This window comes from Euwallacea similis, chromosome 2 (assembly GCF_039881205.1).
Source record: "Euwallacea similis isolate ESF13 chromosome 2, ESF131.1, whole genome shotgun sequence".
Taxonomy (NCBI): domain Eukaryota; kingdom Metazoa; phylum Arthropoda; class Insecta; order Coleoptera; family Curculionidae; genus Euwallacea; species Euwallacea similis.
In genome coordinates this window covers 1,278,417-1,297,461 of record NC_089610.1, presented here as the reverse complement: position 1 = coordinate 1,297,461, position 19,045 = coordinate 1,278,417, and the positions used below count along the sequence as shown (strand labels likewise).

Below are 19,045 nucleotides of genomic sequence, written 5' to 3'. Positions count from 1 at the left end.
GAAAATGTGAAGATTATATAAATTTTCCTTCTAAAATAATTTGGACAGATGAAAGCATGGTAACCAACAATGACATTTTTAACTGATACAATACTCATTAGTGGTCATAACAGGATCCACAATTAAAAAAATCATCAAGACACCAACATCGCTTTGGGTTTAATATGTGGTGTGAAATATTTGGAAATAGAATTATCGAACCAGTTTTCTATTACAACTCTCTCATTTCAGACCGGTATCTCGACATGTTGCAACATGATTTTGAAGATGCATTTGATAATTTACCATTAGCGGAAATTCGCGACTGTTGATTCCAGCTAGATAGGGCTCTGGCACATAATGCGAGGGTCGTAAGGGAATATCTTACTGGGTAGTTTCCAGGAAAATCTAATGGAATTCACAATAACGTTTTGTAGCCAACTCGATCTCCGGACATAACACAATTGAATTTTTTCCTCTGGGGTTACATTAAAAACAAAGGGAACAGTCAAAATTTTGAAAACGAAGAAGAATTACAAATATATATAAGAGAAGAATTCAATTCGATTACCCCAGAAATGTTAAACAGAGTTTTAGATTCTATGGTGAAAAGAGCATACCTAAGCCTGGAAAATAATGGTGGTTTGTTTGAACATTTGTTATAATTTGAGATTTCTATTCGATCCAAGTTTAGCTGCATTGTTGTTATTAAATACATAATTTGAAAAAATTATTATTTTTATTTTATGCTGATCTCAGTAATGCGCGTAGGTAAATATAATTATGCACACGTCAAACAAATTTAAGGTTTTACAACTTTAAAATAATTTTGATGTTTCCGCAGCATTCACTTATTTAATATGTATCATTATTATAAGTTAAAATCATGGCTGTCCTATCAAAAAATGCTTTAATGGCTATAACTCATAGTTTCTGAGAAAAATGCTAAATGTAATACATGGCTGAAAAGGGAATTTTATGACAATTTTTAAAATATAAATAATCGATATCACGCTTATATGAAAATCAAAAGTTTATCAATTTTTCTCCGAAAGTAAGGATTTAACAAGAAAACTGGCAACACTGCTAAGCAGTTCTCAACAAAGGGCCTTAATAATGTAAAACTTTCATTCCTCTAACTATAACCATATAAGAGTTACTTGCAGAAAACGAAAACCATCAAATTCGTTTTTTCTAGATATCTTCGTAACCATTCGGAATTTAGCCGGTATAAAAACAAATAATTAATTGGCTTTAAATTGCCCACCTTTTTCCCAATTTAAATCATTTTGTATCCATTACCGTTTCCGAGATCCCCATGCAGTTCATTCTTATCTGGGACAAAACATCGATATTGTTTCAAGCCAGTTAGTAGTTTAATGAATAAACCTTTGTTATCACTAAACGGGTTATTGATTGATTTTGAACAGAAAATAGTGTCCCTGAGACTACGACTTCCGGATGGTTCGAACGTGAGTATCCAGTTCACAATTATCTTAAACCCACGGGTGAATCCATCATGCCAGATCCACAAAACCATTTCTGAGCTTTCGTTCTGGACCAAACACCCACCTCATTGCCATTATCCCTTCAAATTCTATTTTCATAAGAAAAGCTCTAATTTACATTTTCCGTTAGAATCGCTTATGCGGCAATCAATACTAAACCACGAAACCGAAATAAGAAACTAAGCTTTACAAGGGAAAAACGAGAAAATTCCCTTTAAATTTGCCGCTATCTAGTTAACCATACCTCATTAATTATGAAACAAAATAAAGTTTACTTGGTTTTAAAGTTTAAACGGGATAAGTTGTACAGACCGCCTGAATTACGGTTTTATAAGGTATTAAGATTCTTTCAAGTGAGCTTTGTCCGGAAAAATGGTAATAGTGTTTTTAAAATCCGAAATTGCCTATAAAGCGATCCCTTGCACCATGCCGCTGAGACTTAACTAGACCTTTATAGGGGTTCCAGTTAAATTTATTAAGGGAAAGTATAACGTTCGGAGACAATATTAAGAAACATTATTGCGAGGAAGATAGAAACAAAGGTCGTAGCGGTAATATGTATAAAACAAGACAATAAAGTGGACTTTTTCTCCCTCCGTTCTCCAAATTAGCACTCACATCTGCGTACATTCTCTATCGCAATTAAGCTCTTACAATTTCGAATTAAAGCCAGTTCGCAAAACTGTAATTTCTTGGGTTTTGTGGTCCTTCCAATTATTAATGTTGACATTACTGTTTAACTAATTCCCAGGGCTCAATCAAGGGATTTAATACAGCTCTTAATTATTATTATTTTAAGAATTTAAATTTGCTGCAGCTTTTAAGAGATCTGGGTTAATGCTACATTTCCATGCGAAAATCAGTTTGAAATGAAATGTTTAATGGTTTTTTTAATCTATTAGCGCCCAGTAATTAATTTCTCAGGCAAAACAAACTGCAGCTTATTCCAAAGTGTGGAAAGTGGAGAAGTTGAGGGAGCAGCTGCAGAACGTCTCGCTTTATGAAGTACTTTAACTCAGGGAGGAAAACCTGTAAATGGTAAAGCCTAATGGCGTCTCTTAATGTTCCTTCTAGGCAAATTTGATTAATGATTTTATTGAACTTTCAGGCAAAAAATAACCTCCCCCCCTAACGGAAACTTTCGAGGAAGTTTCCTTCTCTCGTATCATCTCCTTGTATGTATGTATAGCATGAAATGGCCACTATTGAGGTTACATAATATGTTAATACATAGCAGAAAGCATCCCTTCGATATCACTGTTGTGGTATTAGCATATAAATGCCTTTTAGCTTGACCTTTCTGGAGGAAAACGGGAAGAAAGCAACTTTCTGATGGGCCCTATTATGGCAAATATAAAAGCGTTTTCCCATACGCTCCAGCGGCCCATTTCGCCTGAAATAAGGCGTATTCGGGTGACTTTATAATGCAAGATAGGAGTATATCAATTTTCCTACTAACATACTTTCAATGTTGCTAGAACGAATGGAGTGTAGGGTAACAATGTCTGGGATCATGGACTATTCCATAGTTCGATAAATTGAGCTTTTAGCAGGGTGTAAATCACTCACTTCTGTTATACAGGGTATCTACTTAACAGTTCCTTGGACTCCTATGAGTTTATTTGTGATTTCATAAAAAAATCAATTATGGGGATGTATGAGAGGTTAATGAAGGTAACTTTTAAAATTAGTGGCAACCCTACAGTGTCCAAAAAAAGAGGGGGGGCCTCATAAAGTGTAACTTTTTTAATTGACACCGCCTGCATTTTTTCATGTAATAAAATCTTCTCTTGAAGCTGTGTTAGTTCTTAGATTTTTTTTACACTGGGATGCACCGACTCGAAGCTATGATGTTTCAAAAGAAATGTTGGACATTTGCATGGTTTGATAAAAAAATTAATATCGCTGTTAGTTTAAGTTAGATTTTGATTATTTTCCGATGGATTTTCATGTAAGATCATCCTAGCAGGCATGAATACTTATTTAGCCAAAAGCCCATACGGGATGTTCACAATAACAACTCCAATTTTCATCTTTTCAACTTGAATTTTCTTGATTTTTTCAAATAGAACGGTATATTTTTTATGACGTAGAACGAAAGAAAATTTCATTTTCGCCACTTTGATACAAAACAATGCCATATTTACCTTAAAGTTAATGGAAATATTAATTATTTCAGGAAAACTTGCAAACATGGCCAAGTCTCTGAGATTTTAGCATACATTGCCGTAATTTCCAAGTTGTTTGTTTTAAGATTTTATAGCTCCTTTTCCGGTTTTCTATTTGTTCAAAATCTGATTATTTTAAAATCGGCCATCAAAATGAAGTGTGTTCAAAAAGAACTTATTAGTATGATTTATGTAATTGATTCATGCGATGAAAATTGTTTATTAGAATCTCGGGTTTAAGCACAACGATTTCCTAATAGAGGACATCCTAATGTAAGAAACTTAGAAAGTCTAAAGGAGCGTTTTGAACGGACCGGAGGTGTTAATTATGAAAAGAAAAGTCGAAAGAAGATGGTCTTACTAGAAGAAAATGAACTAGACATCACTTTATCAGTAGTAGAAAACCCAAGCATTAGAGCCAGAGATATTAGTCCGGAACTGCAAGTAAGAAAACCATCAATTGCAAAATGTTTAAAGGCCAATAAATTCCTTCCAAATCATTGGCAATTATGTCAAGAATTATCTATTGCTGATTTTTTGCTAAAATTAATTTTCGCGAGTGACTGCAGCAATAAAATAATAGAGATAATTTCTTAAAATTAATTCTGTTTACTGATGAGTGCACCTTTCAACAGAACGGATTTGTTAATAGGCACAACTTTTACTATTGCGGAACAGAAAATCCTTGAGCCATTCGAATCAACTATTTTCAATGAAACTGAATCAAGATCTTCCACGGCGATTAGAACACATCCCGGAAAACATAAAAGATCAAAGGTGGTTTCAGTTAGATGGAGCTCCACTTCATTTTAGTTTACGTGTACGAGAACACCTCTTAATGCATTTCCTTGAAAAATGGATTGATAGGCAACGTTTTTAACAACAATACAGGCTTAGAATTTTGATAATGATATTATTAAATTCTGTTAGGTCCAGTTGCATGACCACAAGGAGTCCCGACTTAACTCCTTTGGACTACTTATTTTGGGGGACAGTGTAGTCAGATACCTACAGGACACCAGCAACAATGCGTGGAAATATGACATTGAGGATTCGAGAGTCATTTCAGAGCATTAGTGCGGAAATGTTTTCTAACGCCTGAAGATCATTCTTCTTAAGAGTTGCAGCGTGTTTGGAAAACGACGGAAGACATTTGGAACACCTTTTGCCCTAATTAAAATTACAATTTCTAATAATTTCTAATTTTAATTTTAATTCTAATTTTATTCTTAATTTTTTATAATTTCTTTTCATAATTAACACTTCCCGTCCATTCAAAACGCTTCTTTCGACTTTCTAGGCTTCTTACATCAAAATGTCCTCTGAGGAAATCGTTGTGTGCAAACTCGAGACTCTAATGTAGGTTTTTCTCCGTTGTCTAGGGGTTTATTAATTGGAGCTTTGGCAATTGTGTTTTAGGGATAGTTAGGGATCTTTCAATGATAGCCACGTTAACTTAACGATATGAATATATTAGATAAAAAACTGAGTAAAAAAAACGCGGGCGCACCCCTGAGTCTTCAGTCCAACGGGAAGCCAGGAAAAAGAGAGCGATCCGCTTTCTCCCTAGCCTTAAGTATGAACATCCATGGTCGTAAACCTAGGGCGTACCATCTAAACAATACTTGAAGGCATTGGGACAGTCCTCCGCACGGAGCCGCTGCGTCCACATCTGGCACCCAGCCCTTGGCGAAGACCTCGCCAAAGGGAACCAGCATTGTACTTCCCATGCCAACAGAGCATCGTGGAAAAAACCCAGGGTACCGGGTAATGCCAACCATGGGCGTACCTTAGGGGTAAATCGCTCTCATGCCCTAATCCTTAATCCTAACTTATAGCAGGATATCTACAAACTATGTACACTAAGCGGTCTGACAAGCGGATCCCACACTAATAAACAATTTTCATCATATAATTCAATTACATAAATCATACTCATAAATTCTTGTTGAGTGTATTTCATTTTGATGGCTAATTTTAAAATAAGTAGATTTTGAAGAAACAGAAAACCATAAAGGAGCTCTCAAATTTTAAAACAAACAACATGGAAACCAATGTGTATGTTAATGCAATGGTTTCCACGTTGCAAAATGTATGCAATGTATGCTAAATAGTCATTTTTACTTATTTATTATTATACATATACATTATATTAGCCATAAATACAAGTTTTCTTGAAATAATTAATAACTTCATTAACTTGAAGATAATTATGCTATTGTTTTATACCAAAATGAAAAAAATTGAATTTTCTTTAGTTCTAATTCATAAAAAACATATCCTATTTGAAAAAATCAAGAAAATCCAAGTTGAAAATTAAAGCTGTTATTGTGGACACCCTGTATGTGTTTTTGGTTTAACGAATATTCGTGTCTAATAAGGTGATCTTACATGAAAATTCATCCGAAAATTATCAATATCTAATTTAAACTAATAGCGATATTAATTTTTTTATCAGACCATGCATATATCCAAAATTTCTTTTGAAACATTATTGCTTCGAGTCAGTGGATCCCAGTGTAAAAAAAATGTGGGAACTAACACAGGCTCAAGAGAGGATTTTATTACGTGAAAAAAATGCAGACGGTGCCATTTATAAAAATTACTCTTCATGACAGCCCGCTTTTTTAGATACCCTGTAAGATTACCATTGATTTAAAATTTTACCTTCATTAGCCTCTTATACATCCTCATAGTTGAGTTTTTTTATGAAATCACAAATAAACTCATAGGAGTCCAAGGAGCTGTTAAGTGAACACTCTGTATAATCCATATAGTTAGCTACTGTTTCAAACATGTGATTTCTTCAATTGTAGTAAAAATGTAATATACATTTTATGAGTTGCAGGAACTTTCCAAATTGAAAAGCTTAATCCCGTTCAAGACTCATATTTTCATCGCTTTGAGGAAAGATTCGTTTTATGCAGTTGGAGAATATTTGCTACGAAAGTTAGTTCTATTGTGGCGAAAACACTTTTATGGTAATAAAATATTTAGTTTTACTATTTACGTACTTATGTGCTCAATATTTGAAGGTATTTTATTGTTAGAACGTCCCAAAACCTACTTATAACCATTGAAGTTTTTGAAAATCCCAGAAATCAAACAGATATTAATTCCAAGCAATTAAAGCTGGATATAATTTAATATCCATGATCTAGATTTCGTGTTAGAAAATTCAAAAATGTTTAGTTTTAAAGAGAAAGTGCGCCACTGACTATTTTGAGATTTTCAGGTTTCAAGCTCTCAATCACTGAAAGTTGGAGAAATCTGCCGCGAAAAAACAGAGGTGTTCTAGATATTCATTTACTACAGTAATAACTAGAAACTAATGGATGTAAAGCCCAAATTTCACAATTAAATTTTACTATAGCTGAGTCTAAAGTGAAGCTACGCTAATGACATTTATAAGGTTTGAAATTTCCAAAATAGGTTTGCTATACTTGAAGTTTTGAAAAATTCACTGTGTAATCACAAAGATCATTATTTGAGTAACTCCACCACTGATTTCCTTTAAGCTTCGAAAAAGCCGTCCAAGTCCAAAATAACACTATATAAGTCTTAAAAATTCCATTGCAAAAATTCAGAGGCGTATCGCATATGAATTGCAGCGACCAAAGCAGGATATAACCTATAACATCAAATGTCCAAATTGAATTAAAAATGAATCATTGTGTTTAGAAAAATTCCAGTTTTGCTTAGAATTCTTAAAATCTTTAAAAAAATCCACTGAGAGAGTCCAGAGACAACCACGCATTCATGCAGGTATCACAGATTTAACTCCAAAATTTATGACTCGGGTTCTAAAACATTTAGAACATCGTTCGTAGAGCTGACTTTGACGTAGAGCTATACCATTGATCTCCTAGCATTCAAAAATTCCAAATTTAATTGACAAATCTAAAAAATTGACAAATTTATTGAAATGAAAATCTCTAAGGAGTATCTGGCATGGAATTCTTTCTATGGATGAAGAATAAAATTCCTTATGAAGAGGTTTAGTTGTTTTGTAGTTTTTCTTATATAGCTACGCCTCTGAATATTTTTAAAGTGCCAAAGTTTCAAGTTCTCGGTATTTTTTCAGAAATATCGGAACTGCTGCAACACTGCACAGGTGCGTCTCAGAGAAGAAATCCAGCAACAAAAACAAATTATAGTGATCAAATATCAACGAAGGTAAGCCACTGACTCTATTAAAGCTCGAAAGCGCCATGATTTATTTACATCCACTGAGATGTAGGAAATTTTAGTGACACTCTGAGACCTATCAGCTATAAAATTGATGCAGTAAAAGAAAAAAAAAATATTTATAATATATTAAAATATGTAATATAAGTATAATTAAAAAAATCGTAAGTGAGTTTAAAGAATACGCACGACGCTGACTTTTTTAAAGTGGAAAGTAATTTTTTCCCTACTTTTCTTGTTCTTTTTCTATTCTATTTTCTTTTTTCCTCCGTTACCAAGGAACAATTGGATGCCTTCCTATTCATCTCGAATTTTTTCACGCTAATTTAGTATCAATTGATTGAATTGCTCTCAGTGTAGTCTCTGCAAATTAATACTTAATGTACTGTATTGTCTTGCTCGATTCTGCTTCTATAGACGTTCTAATGTTCTTGAATAAAGCAGATTTTTCTCGTTTGCTCGCCCGTTGATCTCTCTGAGACATAAATCATTTTGTATGCATGAAGAGGAGATGTAGACAGCAGCCTCAAGAAATTAAATTTTATTGAAAGTAAATACAATTTTTGAACCTCGCAGTGAGCATTTTATTATGAGCAAATAAAAAAGATTTTACAAATTGAATTCGCGTGGAAAATCGCGTTTGACCTTTTGATGATGGTTCCTTTATGTCGATTCCTATCTTGCGGACACGCAACAAGCATTCCAGTTTTCGCTATTGATTTTCCAGAAAGTCCAGATTAGCCTCAACTTTCCCATTCCAGGGCAATAATTTCCCAGAAACCCGCTTCCAAAGCATATATCAAATGAAATGAGCGGAAATGTCTCAGAGCTAACACCCATTTTTTCACCGGGGCCTTAACCAAGCCAAAAGCAAGCCTGAAACTTGCAAGTTTTAAGTTTTCCTTAATTTAATTTCGGTCTGTCGGAATATATATCGGCCACTTTACGCGGCAGCTGGAACTTTCCAACTCCCACGTTTTCCCAGTTTCTTTACTCCTCTCTCCAGTCTCTTCTTGAGGGCTTTAATATATCAGTATTAAGATCTGCTTCGTACATCCAGGCAAGCGTGAAGTGATACCTTCGGAGACATGTCTTGTATTATAAAACTAGTTGAAATTCAAAACAGAAATTGAGAATGTAGTCAAGCATTGAGTCGAGTTATTTATCGCCAGAATTTATGGAAAGGAGAAGCTAGTGCATGTTAAGAAATGTGAGGGTTTTATTAGAGGTTGGCAAATGTTTCCAGAGTGTGCTGAAATACTCTGAAAGTGGTGAATATTGCGAAAGCCAACTTAGAGAAGATTGTTTAAGCTTTTTGTCTAAATATACATCTAACAATTTTCCCTTTTAGACCAATTCCCAAACAGGTAGATTTATCTGCATTGCGTAGCGTATACGTATACGTATACGAAAAATATTTATTTTCCTGACACTGCCCCTTTTTATTTTTATCTCCTGACTAATTAGTCCTGCGTGGCAAAAAGAGTCGTGTACAACTTCAAAAACGTGGCATTAAACCAATTGTGTATCGTTACATTCTCAGGTGTTTTCAGGGAGATAACTTCCCGATCGGTGCACAGTAAAATTTCCTATTTCATAATATTTTTCGCTATTAACTTGTCGTTTAAAATGACAAACTACCACCACGAATGGGAAACCAGACCAAAATACTAAGCAGAAAATTAATCTTTGAAACCGAGCTCAAACTTTAGATGCTGGGTTGTTTTACTTCTCCCTTGGGCGAAGTTTAAAATCGGTAATTAACGTCAGAAAAATTTACTACCCTAAAAGGTTTCAGTGGAAGAAGGAAGTGTTTATTACGTAAAGCAACCCAAAACATTCCCCTAATAAACCCCCGAAAACCAGATGCGTAAACACCTCGGTTTCTAGCTAGGAACCTACTACGTACAAATTGGGACTCCCTTTTCCCTGACGAAATTTGAATTTTAACACAAGAGCAATTCAAAAAGAAATTGGTCCCTGAATAACAAAATATTCGTAAGGCAAAAAGGCGTATCTTCTCTCTAGAGGATGCAGGTCTCTTGAAATCAAGCAGTGGAAAGGGCGAGAGGAAAAAACCAAAACGTTTGCTGTGGGGGACGTTTTGACTCTGAGGAAAATCTACCAATCTTAATATTATGCGAATGTTCGTATTTTTGCGATTATGTTCGTATCTTTGCGTATTACGCGAATGTTCCTATGTGGGGACGTAGCTATGTATTCAAGGGTACGTTACGATTTTGTACACTGCGCGCAATGTATAAAAAGTATTGTGTCCGCAATGTTTCTCTTAACAAATTTTTCCATTAAGCGAAAACCTGTTTAAAGCGGTAAATTGGATTTGAAGGAGTTTTTCTGGAATTTGCAACACGAGAAATTTCATACTCATAAATCAGGAACGTTTTTAAATGGATCTAAATTGAAACAAGGTTTTATATTCTTTGCTAGAGGCAGTTTCGGGATTTTTTTGTTTGACTATTAGTACGTCACTGAAAACTTGAGTTTCAAGTTGAAAAAATATCAAATATTTGATATTATCAAAATTTGAATCTGACGTAAAAATCGAAACCCAGAGGGGTCGTCAAATGCTTAATCAATTTAACGATAGGTATGATTTCTTAGAAGAATTACTAATAAAAAATTGTGGACGTCCTAATAGTTCATTGGAGCACTCGACTTTATGCAAAAAATTGCTAAACTCTTCAAATTGTCAGAAAGTAATTTCTGCTGCAATACTCATTAATCATTGGTGTCTCCGAAGGTTAATAAATTCCAAAAAGGTTTCGCACTACGGACTACAAGGATTGTCGAAATTTTTTAAACTTCTTGACTTGCTGGTACGCCAATGAAAGTTTCCACTTAAGTTTAAAAATCGTTAAAAGCTTAAAAATACCTGAATTAGAATTTTACGTAATTATTGAAAGTCAAATGTGTTTCCAAAACGATAAAAAAATGAACAAATTCCGCAAGACTTCTTAGGGGAATTACAAATTAATAATTGTGGCGTGCTGATGCATCACTAACGCAATCGATTTCAATCTAAAAATAAATAGCTATTTTCATATTGTCCACCATGTTTCCATGTTTCACTTAAATCGCGTCCATGTCCCTGATACAAATGGAAAACTACCCATTAAAAAGATCTAATTACCTTCTAGAACTCCTCATGGTCTGCCCTCTCCTCCCACTATTATACTCCTCACATTGTCTATCACAGGGCCGTACCGCGCACTGTTCTACCCCGTACCCGTCATAAAACACACTGTTCGGCCCCCTATGGAGGTTTATTATCTCCGGAGACTGCATCCTCCTCAAAGAAGCAGTCTTAATCTCCCTTAAAATCCTCTGATTTTGTTCGCAAATATACGTGTGTCTTGGGGGAACCTGATAGCTAGCTTTCCTATCCAGAGTACTCGGATCCACACTAGCCAACCTCGGCAGGGAGGAAAAAGACCTATTGAGTACCATCATCTGTTCCGGTGGTATCTCATCCACAAACCGAGTTTTCTGCCTGCACATGCTCGTTGGGTCTTTACTCTGGACGCAATGGCATAAAGTGTCTATATCGGATTTTTGCTTGGATTGACGAGGATGTTCCAGAGTTGGAGGAGCATTTTTGAGGAGGAGTTCTGAGCTTTGATTGACGTTATAAAAGACACTTTCTGCGTAAGTGACTTTATCTGGATCCTCGTTAATTGTTCCTTGAGGGGACAAAGGGATGATGGTTTGGCCCACGTTTTGGTACTCGATGACGTCGCCGGGGGATGCTTGGGTATACTTGGAACTTCTGGTGACTCTTTGACTCTTCATTTCTGGAAAATAAAATATTTTTTTAAATACAACAACACTGGTTTTCGTGAGAACTAAAACGCCAATGACGTATTGCGACCTATGAGGATTCTTGAAAATTTCCTAACGGTAATTTGGGAAAAAAATATGTTTGAAGCGAGTAGAACAGAGACGTACAGAATAAAGTTTTTGAAGTAAGAACCAAATGTGAATTGACCACAACTCTTGTCTTTGTTTTGTTACATTCAAAACTGCTTAACTCCCTGGCACATTCCCCTCAAAGCCTTGAAAGCTCTCAACTTCAGCTGTTTCTACACAGACCGAAAAAAAAGCCAAATGCCCTTTTCTATATAGAGGAAAAAGAAAGGCCTTTTTCTGATATAATAGCACTCAAAAACGATTTGAAATTCTCTATATTCGTACAGCATATATGACCCGCACTCCACCACTTCGCATTTACCCCCTTTCGAGGGCAAAAAATCTGTTGCATCAGAACGTGCCGTATTCTCGTGTTTTTTGTCGTCTCTGAACGATCCTTTTATGAAAGCAAAGTTAAAACGACACTAAAGTGATTCTCGTAGTAACAGCCACAAGAAGCGGGAGATCGTAAAGAGATCAATAAAACATAAAAGACACTTCGAGTTGGGATGAATAAAATAATTCAGACAAAGCGTGTCTAGATATTGGGCCGGAATTCCATTAGGAGATGAAAATATTGTATTTGGGGTAATATTTGTGCAGAAGGAAATGCTTTAATGCTATGTCGCCGCTCCAGCATGAGCATGTTCTACTTCTTTTGCTTATGCACTTATGCAAAATATGAAATATAAAAAAATAGCTAGAGAAAAATCACATTCAGGAATAATATCGGTGTTTATTTGCCGCCCCAGGCTCATCCTTAATGTTAGTCGATAATCCTTATTTCGGGGAGAAGTACGCACCAGCTTTAGTCGACATTACTGTAAGTTTCCAAATATTAGTTTAATCAAAAATTGCATTAGTTTTGCAGGGAATTTCCACAGTAACTAGACAAGTCAACTCAATTTATCAATACTTATCGTTGGTCTGAGATTAAATTTTTTTACCACTGAATTCCTCAGCTCTACTTATCTAACAAGATTAGAAAACTATAGGAATATCGATTTAAAAGGCACATCGATTAAATCGTGATCGACATTAACCTGATTGTCCACGATGTCGATAGGTAGAGATGAGGTTTGTCGATTCGTAAATCGATATTATTATGTTTTTCCATGAGACATTTCAGGGCTACTTATCGACATAGTATCGATCGAGATTCCTCCTTCCTTTATTTCTGGAAGTACTGGCACATATCTAGTTTAAATTAAGATTACTGCAGAAAAATTACTTAGTTTATTCTATAGTCACCATGCCACTATTTCATAAAGCACAAGTTGATTAGCAGGACTTTCAATAAAATTATTCAGAAGGAGATTTAGAGAAATTACTTTGACATCAAAAACATTCTACGGCAATGCATTTTCAGGAAATTTTAGCTTTAACCAATTTTAATTTACTCAAATATGTTTGAATTAACAATGAATATCGTTGACGTAGCTAATCACAAAGTTTGATTTGAATTACTGGAATTTTTATTGAGTCGAAGAGAAACTTTTTATTTTATTGTTGCTTGGAAATAAAACTTTATACGCCAATGCTTTTGCTAAAAATTTTAGCTCTAAAGCCTTTTAATCTATTGAGAAATTCGTAGCTGAGCACTTTAGCTCAATCCGTAATGAATCTTCTGAAAAAATTCTGGAGAAGCTCGATGTAAATCAGTGGCGTCGCTATTCATGAAAAAATGTCTGAATTATTTTAATGAATTGTGCAATTAATGGAAAAGAAATAAAAAAGCTGCTCTGTTGTACGCCAATGCTTTTGTAGACAATTTGTAGCTGTAGCTCCTCTTAATCAACAGATTTATTTCTGAGTTCATTTTTAGAAAATCAGTGGCGCATAAAACTTCGCTGGAATCGTTAGAACTTCAATGAACTTAACGGGAACGAAAAATAGACCTGAAGAGAACTAACGTGAAATAAATGGTCAATAAAGTATCGGAAAAAGTTTGAGGGGTTGAAAAGAGCATGGCCCTAGGAAAAACATCACTCTGTTGATTGCCATAATCATTTGTCACGTTTTACTTTTTCCTGGAAAAAGAAGTATTTTTGATCGACGATATGGGCGCATCCTTCTGAATAGGAAATTTATTAGAAAACTATAGAAATATCGATCAAAACTAGGAGGGACCTGTCGTGTATCGCTTCTGGCTACGAATTTTTATTTTGTTCTAAAGTGCCTTGTATATCTTGAAAACTGATAAACAGCGATAGAGGAGGAGCATTGTTCAATTCTTCTTTCATTATAGTTTATTCCAAATCACGCAATTAGCAATTTTATAGTTCTTGCGAAAGTGAGTGTGTAGAACTGGATTCTTGATAAAATTAATCATTTTTCAAAAAACGTATGCAATCCAGATCCAATAGAGTCACTGCTGATGGGCACTGCGAATTGAAAATGTTTCATATTCCAGGAAAAACGAATACGTTTCTATGAAAAAAATTATTAGGAGGTTGAAAAAGCAGCTGAACATTAACAACAGAATAGGAGTGGATAAACGAAAACACAAAACATTTGATAGAGGTAGCAAAATTAATCAGATTGATTCTGGCCCTCCTTTTCATTTGAGATTAGATGAAGTTAGAAGTTCTTGGCGGCCGATGAATAGAAGAGAGAACCGAAAAGAAGAGGTGATAAAGTGGCGTCAATGCCAGTGTTTATTAAATCAATTTACTGCTTCATAGAAAATAATTTCTTCATTTATTTCTTCTTAAAAGTAATGCGCCGTGTTGTGTTCCATTTTTGTTAAAAGATTTAAAATCAGTAAGCGCCAGGAACTAGCCACAGACCGTTCATAAAATGCCAGTTTTTTCCCGGTATTAGTACCTTTTTCCGGATTTCTCTGGAAAAACTCTGTATTTATATTTTCCTCGTGGGACACGACACTAATAACTTATTATGTTACGTAACACTAACTCCGAGACAACCCTAATTCCCGCTCCACTCTAAATAATCTGCTGGTATTATTATGTTAAATAATAGTCGACGTTCCCAAAGCTACATTTTCCGAAAAAAGGAAATATTTCGGCTATTTTTTAGCCTTATCCTCCTTTAGCAAATAGCTGTGGGTATGTTATTTATGAGACAAATCCAATAACAACTTCATCTGAAATCAATCAAAGTGGGGGGGGTCTTTCCAAACAAAGCCGCATAGTTTTGGGGAGTTCACGATAACAAAACCGAGCGACAATTTTGTCCCTATTCTCCACATCACCTTCCTTTTTACAGGTCTATTTTCCGACAAGACAAGAAAACCATTAAGTGTGTTCGCAAGCTATCTTGACACCGCGCCGAAACGGTAGAAGAAATATTTTTATAGGTAATCTATCATCTCTTTCTTCCGATTTGAGGATCGGAAAAAAGGGAGTCTAAAGTTGGTGGGGAATTGATTCAATTAAAGTCAGTTTAACCAGTGGAAATCATTTCTTATACGAGGAAAGGGGATTAATGTATCAATCCATGAAACAAAGGTTTCCTGGCCAAGACCATCCGCCGCCACGACCGCATCCGCCGTTTATAGCCAACCTCACTAATTACCCAAAATGAAAAAAAATTAATTACTTTTTAATTTAATATTCATGGGGTGCCTACGTTCATCCTTAACGAGGAAGGAAGAGGGATAGAGTGGGAACTAATCTTTCCTAGAGCGATTAAAAAGAGGTGAAATGTAAAACACCTAGTTAATTAGAAATTTAATTAAGGCTATTATCGCTAACATTATTTAATTCGCTTTTTAAACCGGAGTCCAGAAACAACAAAATCGAATGAATAAATTGAAATTTTTGCAATTATTCAAAAACTGTAGCGAATTTCGCGATATTATGAGAAAGAGATTTATTCGCGTGTAATTTAATTTGTAGAATTAATTACTTACGTTTATATATTATATTATTTATGTGTATGATAGAGTGAATTATTTACATAGAGAACTTCGTACGATATTAATTATTGTGAGCCATGAATTGGGCATCAGCGTGATGTGAGGCATTATCGAATTCTATTAATTTTTTGCTGCAATCAATTAGCGATTTGCTTTTTGATTTAAATTAGTTATTTGGTTAATTGTTCAATTTGCGTTAATTGTTCAAGTTGCGTTTTCATTAGTTTTTGTTATTGGGGCACTGTTGGTAATGTAATATGGACAAATGGAACAGGGAAAATTTGGAAAGCCTGTAATCCAGGTTTAGCAATTCACAAATCACTGATTATACGATTTGAATTAAAGTTTAATAAGAGATAAATTGAATCACATATTATTTTAATATCACTCCTTATTGGGTCTCGAAAAGCTGAAATTTGACAAACATTTTTAATATCTACTTCTATATCTCACTTTACCGATTTTCAAGATACTCGAGCTTTGTTAGGAATAAGCATAAGTTTGATTAAACTAAATTTTGAAAATCGTCTGTACTTCAAAGACGTAACATTCAATCATTTCAATCCACACATGCTCTATATTTTTCCCTTTTCTTAAATTATGCCGTCTTAAAGAAATAGTTTTCCAACACATCTTCCTGCATCCTTTCCTATCAGTTTTCAAAATATGTCGTATTTTAGCTAGACAACTTTTCATTTAAATACCCTGTTTGTTGACCAAATACACTCTATCACCTCATCACTCTAATGAAGTAGAGCTTCGTTGATAATACGTTTTCGCTAATAAGTTTTAATATTCCATTAACCTGACACGTAATAACTTGGCAAACAGATTTACAATAATTTCCTATAGGAAATTAAATTTAACTGCATAGTGCTAACGGGAATTTGGGATAGAAACTTTCCATTGTCCGTTCCATTTTCACAAAACTAGCTCGTTAAACAGTCCACCATTCTACGGTATTTAATGCGTTGCGGGACCATGAAATTCGTCCATGATTATTCATGGAACTAACAAATTAAAATTGGATTTAAATGTTTATTTGTTGCATTTATTTGGAGTGGTTTACACGCTTCGGCGAAAGCCTGATTTTCGGGTTGTTTAAGGGTATTTGGAAATGTGGAAATCAGAAAATACCAGGCGAGTTGACTAATTAAGTATATTCACATGTATTTTGTTCACATCCAACCAATCATATGGCCGCAAGGCGGGAAGTTCAACAGTCAATCTTCCTGACATTATTGTGACTATTTAATGACCAAGATTTTATAAGACATAAATTGACAAAACAGGGTCTTCATGTAGGATTCTTCTCTTGGGTGAGCCATTAAGCTCAATCAAAAAGAAATTAGAGGCAAAAATACCTAAAGAGGTGTGCTTTTTAGCTAAAAGCCTCGCTATTAGCGTTATAAGTTGTCTCTGAATTACTGTTATCGAATTCCGCAGCAGCTCCTTTAGTCGATACTCGAAACTCCTTTTCAGAGAGGCTTAATTGAAAATTATACAAAAGAGCTCGATTAGAATTTATACATAAAAACGGCATCGTGACTATTAAGAGGAAAGCTAATTAAATTGACCCAGCTCCTGAATGTAACCGAAAGCATTAAAAACACCTAGCTCGATAAAAGCGTCTTTAAGACAATTAATTTCAATTTCGGCTTTTAACTCAATTGACATTTTGATGCACGACTTACTTAAAGCGAAGAACTTTCAACGAAAAACCACATTTTATTGGGATTTGCTCGTGATTGCAATGGGAAATCCCACCTTTTTAGGAACTCGAACCTTCCACAAAAAGGGTTGGATTGAATGGTTTGAAAATTTAACGTCTATTTATCTGTCCCAGCGATTTTAGTTGTCTATATCTCTAAGAACTTTGGTAATCGCTCCGTAAACCTTTGAGGCATCGACGATTAGTATTTGACCACCCTGCGGTTACCGTCAAATTCTGATCCACGACATCTTAACTTGTCGAGCAATTTATCCTTCAAAATTACACAAAATTATGTTTTTGCAATTTTTTTCTGGATTACCCCTCTTTTACAACGACCAAGTTCATTCATCTCCGACATTATCTTGAACGAATCTTCCGCATCTGGTCCAAATAAGACGTTGCACCAGTTTGTCAGCCGTGAGATATTAAACCTTCTATCCGACACGATTACGGACTATCAGGCTGGACCTTCGTCACACTATACAACTGCTAATTTTCCTACCCTCGTCACGATTCTCGCAAACTTCCCCAAGAAGACTGCCCGAACTTAGTGAGGTCAGAAATTTGGTTCGTAACTCTATTTAACCCGATTATGCAAAAGAAATTTCAGCTTATTCTGTTTCAGTGATTTAAGGCCACTTGTAGAGCCCTGTTGACGAGTCCGGTTAACCATATTTCTCAATGGAGAACTTGTCTTAAACCATTTAAAATGTGCGGAGATTCCGATAGCTCTGGGATCTAATTAATACGGAACGAGATTCTGATTACTTTGTCGGCAAAAAGGGTTAATACTAAGGGACCGTTATCCCTTTTTATATTGCCTTTTCTGCTACACAAGTATTTAATTTTCGGTAAAACATCGATTTGGTCCTGAGGGTGATTAATTAATTTCCATTCTGGTCCGAGAACTGGAATCCAAAGGAAGTAGATTGATTTTTACGAGAGCCCCTATTCCTATTTTGTGAGGATGAAATAAAACGCAGGAAATCGTGGATGTATAGATGAGAATGTGTATAGATGGGAATGTAAACTCAACAAGTAAGAGAGAGTTTGATAAAGGACATTTGGATAATAACTGCGTATAAAAACCCAACTTCGAGGTCTGCCTCCAGCATGCTGTTGTCATGATTAATTGTTACCCTCTGCCTGTTGAGGGTTGAGTTAAATTAGTAACAAATTTCCTCCTGTGACTGATAGACTGTGGGCTGTTCGCATTTCAACTTTAAAATACTTTTTCCTTTTGCGAGAGTTTTAGAGCCTCCAGGCTCAATCATTCCGGTGCTCCATTATTACTTTTGCAGTCCCGAACATGTCATAAAAAAATTCCTTTAATAATCTTAGAATGGCAAAGGGTGAGTAAGGCACAAAGACGTGTAAAGAGATATATTTGGCGCCCCAAAATTTGTCAACTTTTTTTATAGAAAAGTCCAGTGTATTTCGACATTTTCCATCAAATTTTCTAAACAAAAGAAGCGTTCTTTTTTTTTTTTTTTTGCCTGCAAATTTGAGTCTTACGACATCGGTAATCTGCAAATATTCAACTTACAGTGTCTAAATTGGCGAAACCAAGGTTTTCTAATCGATTGATATTTATCATCACATAATTGTTAGCTCATTACCGGTACCTCTATGGTATAATTTTCATACAAACGAGCATATTTTTCCCCATATTTCTAGTAAT

The 19,045-nt window shown here is 35.0% G+C and overlaps 2 protein-coding genes across 2 annotated transcripts in view; both read right to left on the bottom strand.

Annotated features, from left to right (window-relative positions):
- Positions 1-11,085, bottom strand: part of LOC136419307 (dipeptidase 1-like) — a 105,930-nt gene extending 94,845 nt beyond the window's left edge. Inside the window, exon 1 of the mRNA XM_066405539.1 lies at positions 10,995-11,085. Within this exon, the coding sequence (XP_066261636.1) occupies positions 10,995-11,011 (17 nt within the window). The 5' untranslated portion in view covers positions 11,012-11,085. The remainder of the gene's footprint in view (positions 1-10,994) is intronic.
- Positions 1-19,045, bottom strand: part of LOC136419317 (uncharacterized) — a 209,836-nt gene that overhangs the window by 133,488 nt on the left and 57,303 nt on the right. The window contains exon 2 of the mRNA XM_066405553.1: positions 11,519-11,655. Within this exon, the coding sequence (XP_066261650.1) occupies positions 11,519-11,653 (135 nt within the window). The 5' untranslated portion in view covers positions 11,654-11,655. The remainder of the gene's footprint in view (positions 1-11,518; positions 11,656-19,045) is intronic.